We start from the raw sequence: 9,275 nt of genomic DNA, 5'->3' as shown, positions 1-9,275 counted from the left end.
GAACAAGAGTCAATCGAAATATCAACGGTCAAAAATATTCTCCATCCCGGTCACAATCATGTTGATGCAATAAGATTTGACAGTTCGTCAAGCGGTCGTACGAACATAAATTGGTTTGACTAACTTGGGGGCGGAGCCAATGTTGGTCAAACTGACTGACTTTGTTGCAACCAGGGAATGTCTTCAAACGGTCGCGCAGAGAAGCAGTTTAGACGGAACAACAGCCGTATTTTTTGTATATTTTTAATTATACATATATGTATATATATATTTTTTGTTGTTCTTGCTATTGACAAATTATGTTTAACCTATTTATAATCACATATATTTATATATTATATAATTCATTTTCTTTTCCTTTTTTAATAATAGTTATTAAATAGTTAATAGTATTTCTTTTGTTTATACTCGATTCATGTTACTCTGACTTTCTCTGTCTCTGTCAGCGTACGCATGTGTGTGTATGTATTTTGTGTGTAATTTACTCTTGCTTCCTTCCTTTCTTTGCGTAAACTTTTGCTTCTTTTGTCTCTCCTTCAACACTGGAAGAGCGGAGAGCGAGGAGATTTCCTCTTATGTGTGTGTTTGTGTGTTTTTATTTTCCTTGCTATTTGTTCAACTGCTACAAGCACACACCACTACCCAGTGTCGTTTCTGGATTTCACAGTGGTAGCCGTCGCAATTACTACAATGGGAGGGTGTGAATGTTTCTTTTTACTTTACTACCTTGTTTCGTTTTTTACTGTTTACTTCAATGTTTCAACCTCGTCCCCGCTCTTTTATATTCTTTTTCTTCATCATTTTTTTTTTTCTGTTGGATTGCGTTAATCTCCTACTGATTGATTTACTTTTTGTTTTGTTTTAAGGTTGAACCCTTTCTCGAGTTGGTTCCAGTTGTGTCTGTTAGTTTTTTGTTTTACATTTTGATTTGTTTTCACTTGTTTAAATTCTTTGCATTTTGTTTTGACCCTTCATGCCCAACGCTTTTCAGCTACCGGGTCGGATCGTTTCGTATTTGGTAGTTTTTTGTTTGTATGTTTTTTTTCTTTTAACAACGACGATTGTTTGTGTTTACGGCTTTGTTTGTTCACCCATCGAAGTGATCTTATTTTCAGAGTGGGTTTAATAGTTGTAGGTGTTTTCACGTGTGGCGCTAAACGCGTCTGTTGTTAACGCGGCTAGGCAGATTTTTGAGCGGTTGTTCGGAGAACAATCGCAATGAATGTCAAACGAGTCCTTGCCTTACTTTGATTGTATCTGAGATCTCTGCCTGATTGTTCAGCTCCTCCTGCACACTCACACGTTCAAGGCTGTCTCCCTCTGCCATGTTAGTGTTAGTGTTAGTGTTTGCATTCATCAGAGTAGTCCGATTGTTATCTGTTTCGCTTAAGGTGGGACTGATGGCGAGGGAGACAGAAGTGTTTATCTTCTTTTTGTTTCGTTTGGGCTTTTAGTGCCCTGAGCGCACTTGCCAGAAACGTCACCGCTGGCGACGCTTCGTTGTCTAGCGACGAGGTGGCGCCATTTTGTTTGGTAATGGTTGGGTTTTTGTCTTGTTCTTTATGTTGGTATATTAGTTTCTCTTAGCACGACACCGTTTAGAAGAGTTCTAATATTTTCTTTTGTTTTTAATTATTCATACGAAAAAATATTGTTTTAATTAAATTTTTAATTATATCTGTTATATTTATATGTTTTTTCGACACTACATCAACTCTATTTTGAGATTTTTATTTAAATTTACTTTCTTTTAAAAGATATACTGTAATATATTATGGTCATTGTTTATTTTCCTTTCCTTTTTAATTACATCATAATTATAATAATAGGTTTTTCGCTATTATTACTATTGTTTGTATGTGTGTTGTTTGGTTTAGTGTGTAGTGTGAGTGTGTTGTTTTAGTCGCTGTCTCACAGTGGGGAGTTTTAAAAAATGAACTAAATAGCGTAATTGAATCGGTTCGTTTGGTTTTGCCTAGAAAACCGAACATGTATGCTCTATACTAACTTAAAATACCGGAACGGAATCGTTCTGACCTAACCTAGGGTCAAAGGTTCCTCGTACGTTTCAGAGGAGAATGAGGAGGGTAGGTCTATACAATAACTATGAATTATGACTTATATGCTACAAACGATAGCGTCACTATCCAGAAAAGTGTATGTGATACTAGATTTATAGTGAGTATGCGTCCGTCGCTGTGCAGTCATCGGGCGGCAAGGGTTACTGCGATGCCACAACGAGGTAAATGCGAAAAAAAGGAGATCTGTCAATAATGTGTTTGACGGCGATGTTAAATTTGACACGTGGTACCGCGATAGTTCGCCAAGGCCGCCCGGTTTCCGGCAAAGGTGCGAACCGGACACAACTCGGTCAACGTTTTACGAAGCCTCCGGAATTGCAAAACTAGTAACACTGAGCCCCTACAGATTTCTGGATAGCGAGGTGTCACGTTGTATTTGGCTCGTCACGTTAGCGATCTAATCTATTCCGGACCAGAGGGAGGCAACGCGACGAATATTTCGGGAAACAAGGCTTTATATACCAACCAAGGTGGTAACTCAGGTGACACTTCAACCAAGGTGTCTATGGTTTTGGGTGAGAAAGGTGAGTCCACACTACGCACGGATCGGTGGCGACACCTACACATCTAGTTGTCTGTGCAGTGTATGTCGTACTTGTTGGTATGTGTCTGTGTGTTTTCGTGTGCTTGAGAATATGTATGATTTTCGATTTGTCGCGTGGAAGGACGCACGACCTAAATAGTGATAGTTTCTATTTTGTCTGGACTCACCCTTCGGCAGGGATTTTTTCGTATAAGCATACATTTCGTTTGTTGTTTAATTCCTTTTTTCATTCGACAGAATAACGCTGAGAATGTTCTAGAAAACGCACCCGAGATTTATAAATTTCCCGATGTATTTCTCCTTTCACCATTTTGGTGGTTTCAATTGAAGCTGATCTGGCTTCTGCCCTTCGAATGCAACACGAATCCGTGCGGTTGACTAAACATTCTCAAGATCGGTTATTCGGGGCCGCCGGTTGCCATTCGCTCACACGCACACATCCACCGAAAGGGGGAATGTTTTCGTACGTAGGAACCGTGATCAAAGCAACCCGCACGTCGCTAGGCTACGCTGACCAATGGTTTGACACTCTTTCATTATCACGGTGGGTGGTGATGAATGCGGCGGTGGCGGAGCGCTAATTTGATGTTTTTAGCGCGCGGTTGCCATGATATTTGGCTTGCTTGGGTTTCGATTTCGCACGTTTGTGGTGTGCGTTTGGTTTGGGTGTGGTGGATATAGTTGCAGTTTGTTGGGTTTGCTGCTTAACTGTTTTTACCGGTTTGTTATAAAGGAAAACTTGTTTTCATTTTGTCATTGTTGATTTTTTGTTGTTGGTAGCACGCAGCTGCGTCACTGACGTGCCTTCCTGTGGGAGTGTGAGAATGTGAATTCGTCGCAATTGGGATGTTTGTTTTTGTGGTATTTTAACTTACTTTTAACGTTTGTTTTTGGCAAGTGTAATTTCCCTTGTATTCGTGACTAAGATTGGGTGTTTTTTTTTGTTAGTATTTAATAGTGTTTTTCATTTTGTTTAATGTAGAGTTTGGTAAAATACCATACAGAACGTAATTGTTTGAATCACAATTTACGGCTATTAATTGTGTGTTGCCACTTGATAAACGCACTCAACACGTTAAGTTCTTTTTTTAACCTGTGTTTTGTAGATATAACTAAAAATAAACTTATATCTTTTTGGTTTTTCCATGTGTTTGGTTTTGTCTTCTGACAGTTTCCGCCTTCGTAGCGTGGGGAAACGTATGTCAAAATATAACCATCGATTAATGTTTCACCCATTTTTCGTTTTTTACCCTTTTCTCTTCCTTACATAAGCGTATTTAAATCTCTGGTTTTTCTCATTTCATCGCCTTTTCGCTTTGTTATGTGTTGATTTCAATATAATTTAATGATTTTTTCGCCTTAGCGCGTGAACGTTGTGTATAGAAAAAATGAATAGAAATAAAATTCATAGTAAATATAGTCAACAACATTTCCGTATAAATATTTGTTTTTGTTTTCAAATTCTTTTGTTTGTTTTTGTTCATGTCAGTTTCAAGAAGAAATTTGCGCTTGTGTGATAGTGTGACATTTATCTCGTTTGCGCGTCGAATTCAATCGGTCTTCTAATTGAACAGAACGGTGTACGTACATGATTTTCTTGCTTATGTTTGTGTGTACATATGTATGCGTGTAATTGTTACGATTCTTGATTTGAAAACTCACAACAGAAAATCAAACAACAAATTCGATTCGATTCCTCTGTGTGTGTTGAAACGATATACCGACAGCCTTCGAATTTGCCGTCGAAAAAGCAACAATTTCATCTTCTTCTTACTCATCAAAAATATGCATCTGTTCACAGTTCATTCTTTAGTTTTGCTTTTTTTTTTGGTTATCGCTACACTGCAAATACTGATTTGGATCTGCGCTTGCTTTGTTCGCTTTCCAAAGATTAGTTTCTTCTTCATTTTTCATTCTTGTTTGGTTTCTTTGTATGATAATGAATACTATTCCTGCATTGTTTCTTTTGTTTTTTTTTGTTTCCGTCCGTGAAATAACTCAAGAGCCATTAATTTAACGTTCCTTGCGCTTGTTTGTCTACCGCCATTTTGTTTGACAAGAATTGCGGGTTTGGATGCTTCAATGTTTTTTTTTTTGGCAAAAATCTTTGTTCCCACGGGGTGTTTTTGTTTTTGGTTGTCGATTGGTTTCGGTACAGTGTTCTGTTTTGTTACTCTCTGCTAAAGACGGTTATGGTTAATAGCGCACGACGCATTTTTCGCCTTTGTGTCGTATGGTTAACTTCGTTTTATTATTACCCTTATACTTGCACACACCTGTTGCCGTCGCTAGGGAGGCCTGCTAAGATTTATCTACTGTCAAAGTTGTATCTTTACATGGTTTAGAGTAGGTGTAAGAGTGTGTTTGTATGGATGACTTGAGTGAGTGAGAGCGTATGCACTATTGCTCCTTCGAAAGGATGGCCTACAAAGTTTCTTCGAAAAATTCGCTACCACATGTACATAGGGGGTGGGCTGAAGTGAAATGCTCGTGTTTATGCCTGCTCCTCTACGACGGATTTTGTATTTGGAATTGCTTTGCTTGTGGGATTGACTTTGTACAAGTTGTGCTCACAGCAGTGCTGCCAGCAGCGCGATATTGATTTTTTACTAGATTGACAGTCCGCTGTCAAGGTGACAATCGACCAGTGTTGCCGATTCGATTATAGGTTTTTCTTACGAAGCATCATCATCATCATCGGATGATTGGTGTTCGTGGTTGTCAGTGATGGTGGTGTTTCTGTTGGCGCTGGTGGAGGAGGAGGCGGTGGCTGCTGTTGCTTTTTCAGTGATAATTGCCATTGTGGTAGTGGTAGTGTCAACAAACGACGAAGCACGTTAAATTAATCGCTCGTTATACCAAATTCAGAAGTCGGTATTGTTCGAGTCGACTTCCTCCGGCTCCTGGGGAGCGGCCAGCGTCATCTGTATTCCCGATGGCCCCATCACCTGCATCGTCGGTTCGGTGTTTCGTCGCTTCATTTTGCCCTTCATTTTTTTCAACATGGTCGCCTGTACCGTCCGGTCCGCGGAAAGTGAATTTCGTTTTGTTTCGTTTTATGGAAAGTATCAACAGTTGGTTGTGGTAGTGGGACATATAGATATTTGACGTTTCGTGTTTCGCGGTTCAAAGTGCAATAAAAGTAAACAATAGTGGTTTTCGTTCAGATCCGAAAGTATTTTTTGTTTACGTTGTTTCAATTTTTCGAGTCAAAGTGATGTTGGATGGCAACCGAAATTACGTCACACGGAGGTGGTGTTTGTCCGCGTTGGAACAAGAAAAAGAGAAAGAAAAGAAACAAACCGCATCGATAATGAAAATGTCACTGAAATTTTGCATTGTCTGGTTTTAGCGTGTAACAGAGATTATCATTGGCAAATTGTGAACGAAAATTAGACATTACGAAAGTTACAACATAATCAAGTCAATCAGTTCCAGCGAGCGATTGTGTGGTAGTATATTGGTAGTAGCGTAAAACATCATTCCTTTATAGAAAGAACAAAATTGAAAAAGTAATCAAAGAAACACAGTAGGCGACATTCTCAAAAATAAAACTATAATAATAACCAAAACAAATAGGAAATAGTTTCAACGTGTACCGAATGCAACAACTGGCAGCGCTTCCAGCGAAACAATAGCAGCCCACAAACGCCTCATTAAACGATGGTTTTCGACACGACAACCACTTAACGATAGTACGGATACGAACGCTAAAAGCCCATTTATGAACTGCGCTTGCTTTGCTCGTAGCTTGATGTTCATTCTAGAAGGCGCGCTGCGTTTTTTGCTACTTCTATTAGTTAGGTCGCGTATGAGTACTAATCTAGTTGCCACTTTTATACGGGGCAAATAATGAGTCGATTATAGGGTTTATCTCAATTAAATACATAAGAGTAAAGTGAATCAAAATTAACGATATATACTGTTGAATAACCTCTAAATAAATCGAGTTCTAGTTTACGTTTAGTTAAAAGTTGACTTAGCCAAAAAGTAGTGTAAATAGAAATCTTATAGAAGTAAAAAAAAGGTCAGAAACAATAGAATACAAAATGGATGAACGAGAGAAAATGAGAGCAGGGAAAGATAGTGTGAGAAAGTAAAATAGAGTAAGATCGAAGAGGGCGTGTATTCGAGTGTCGGCGGTGAGAATGTGTGAGTAATAGGTGTGCTCATTCCGGTAGATAGTTTGCCATATCACTTGCAAGTTAGTGTCAGTGTGTTTGTGTGTGCTCATTCAAGATATCTGGATTGCGGTGTAAACTTTACTGATGGGTATCGATTTGGATTTTTGGGCAACAGTTACACAACCATAACGGATGTAATGTGTGTTCGATTTTCTTTTTTTTCAGTTTTGCTGTTTCGATAGCGAGATATAGTGAATGAAAGGGATTTCGATCGTGAACCAACAGGTGGACCTAAACTAAGCTTGAACATCTCTCGTTTCGCAAAATTTGATTTGGTTAACCTTGTTCCAGAAACTAGTTTACGGTTAAGAAGCGTTTTTGTTTAAACCGATGGCGCAGTGCAGAAACCGAAGAAAAAGCTTGAATATTTCATTTTTTTTCTGTGCTTTCATGAATTGTACTAAGTTTGATAGAACTGTGCATGTTTTGTTAGCTGAACAGCAGAAACACTGTAGTTGTAGACTGTATGCGTTAGATGGTAGTTTCCTAGTGTCCTATCACGATCTTTCAGGAATTCCGGATCGCTCTACTAGTTTTCTAAAAATGGATCGTTGGTTTTTGGAGTTCTTATCGTTTTGTTTAGTGGTTACAGAAAGCAGGAAAACAGAAAACTAGGACCGGACGGACGGGTACTCTATGCTCCGCTCAGGGCGTCTCGATCGCGGTCTCCATTTTCTGGAGCGCCACCCTGCGAGAATCCCGATACGGCCGGCGAGATGTGCGGCTCAGTGAGTCTCCGTTTGCTCTTGATCTTCTTCAGCATCGTGGCCTAAGAAAACAAGTGGTAGTTTGGAGGTAGTTTGAATTGGTTAGGGCTCGCTAAGGGGGATTGCTTTCGAACACAGTCATTTTGCGGGTGGTGGGGGGTTCGGAAATGGAGGCCTGTTGAAGAACTTAAACGAACTAAACAAAAGATAGGTGTGGCATTGGGACAGTCTGTTGATGCCTTGTAATGTTTGAATCGAGAGTTTGAGATCCAGGAGTTTCACACGTAATATTGAATGAAAAAAAAAAAAAAAAAAAAAATACTAAGCTTAAACCTAATGCATAAGATTCTATTCAGCTGATGGGCTCGAAATACTTTCAAATCAGAAGTTCTTTCTTAATCTCCCTATTTTTCAACTCGACATCATAACATTGACTATTGGCAGGATGTCAAGACCATGAAAAGAGTTTGCAGCAGATCGATTAACTATTGACATCATTGGCGAAAACTACCATCGTACGGTACCGACGTCCGTACTAGTATAATGTAGCGCATGACTGAAACTACCGTCCATTGTCTGCCTCTCTCTCTCTCTCTCTCTCAAGCATTTAGCAATTACAAAGTAGCTATCAACCATGCTGCCGAGAGCATGTTATGAACGAAGATTAAGGAACGAATAGTTTTACGAGGCGTGCTGGAAGTACGATGAGATGGAAGAATGAGAAGTGGCTTTCAGTGTGCATCGTACCTTTGCTCTGTGCGTACACAAATTCTTTCTGTTCTAGGAAGTTTTTAAAACCACCTAAAACAATAAAACAGTATTTGTCAGTGCTAATTTTTACTATTGATCCCTTTTCGATCCTTGTTTGGATCCATTAGCGAAAGTGGTGATAATCCTTCTTGGACACCGTCTTGAAAAAAAAACCTCTTAAAGGGTCACTTCTTCTTTCGATTATTCACTGAATATGGTTGCAACTACCCGGTCAACCAGTCAGTGGTTTTCGATAGCGATCGACATAGATTCGTTTTGAACCGTTAGCGATCGCCATCGTTGGTCAAAGATCTATAAAGAATTATGAAGACTGGTTGGTCGGGTACGAACCAACGAAAGAATTAATCTCTTAATACACAACTTCCTTCCAAAATAGTGGGATTTAAAACTGTCACTAAACGTGGCAAAAATGGAAGAATGGACATTTCTTCAGAATGCGAGCTTTCTTCCAAGGATGAAATGGATAATGTTGATAATTGCATCGAAATCAGCTATCAGTTCGATGCTTTGGACAAAGTTTCCGAACATCTTATCGAAGCAGCCTCTAGCCCAGGCTTTTTTGATTCAAGTGAGGAAGCAAATGGTGCCGCCTATGGAAGTCAGTTGCTCCGAATTTGGAGGATTTGGGCATGAGATCTTGAGCTCCATCAGGGTAATGAAGGTTTCCTTCCAAATCGTAAAGAAAGGAGACTGTCGCGTTCTGCTGGACACTTAAAGATCGCGAACTTCTTCTCAAACATCTTGAAGAGAAGAAGCACAAATTTTTAACTTAGGACGACAAACCGGAACGTTTGTTCAAGGCCGTCTTGGAAGGTCTCTCAAGTGACTATAAGTCACATTATAGAAAGGAGAACCATATTTGGCATTCGTCGGAAAGTGCTTTCTCGAGAATATTATTTAGTTCACTTTAGATTGATGGAAAAGGGTGGTAACACAGCGTAACAAAAATGACATTTTTGCGTGTCTCAAGGATCAAATTATGTATCTC

General features: G+C 39.4%; 1 protein-coding gene across 5 annotated transcripts in view; it reads right to left on the bottom strand.

Annotated features, from left to right (window-relative positions):
- Positions 1 to 625: 625 nt before the first annotated feature.
- Positions 626 to 9,275, bottom strand: part of LOC110681517 (diacylglycerol kinase theta) — a 134,423-nt gene continuing 125,773 nt past the window's right edge. For 3 of the 5 annotated variants that reach the window (XM_021857451.1, XM_021857452.1, XM_021857454.1), the window contains one exon: positions 626 to 5,636. In XM_021857451.1, the coding sequence (XP_021713143.1) occupies positions 5,490 to 5,636 (147 nt within the window). In that variant the 3' untranslated portion in view covers positions 626 to 5,489. Of the gene's footprint in view, positions 7,579 to 9,275 lie in introns of all 5 variants that reach the window. The other 2 variants (XM_021857453.1, XM_021857456.1) reach the window with 1 other exon arrangement.

The sequence above is a fragment of the Aedes aegypti genome, chromosome 1, assembly GCF_002204515.2.
Source record: "Aedes aegypti strain LVP_AGWG chromosome 1, AaegL5.0 Primary Assembly, whole genome shotgun sequence".
Classification (NCBI taxonomy): Eukaryota; Metazoa; Arthropoda; class Insecta; order Diptera; family Culicidae; genus Aedes; species Aedes aegypti.
Note: the sequence above shows the minus strand (reverse complement) of the source record. Positions and strands in the feature narration are given on the sequence as shown.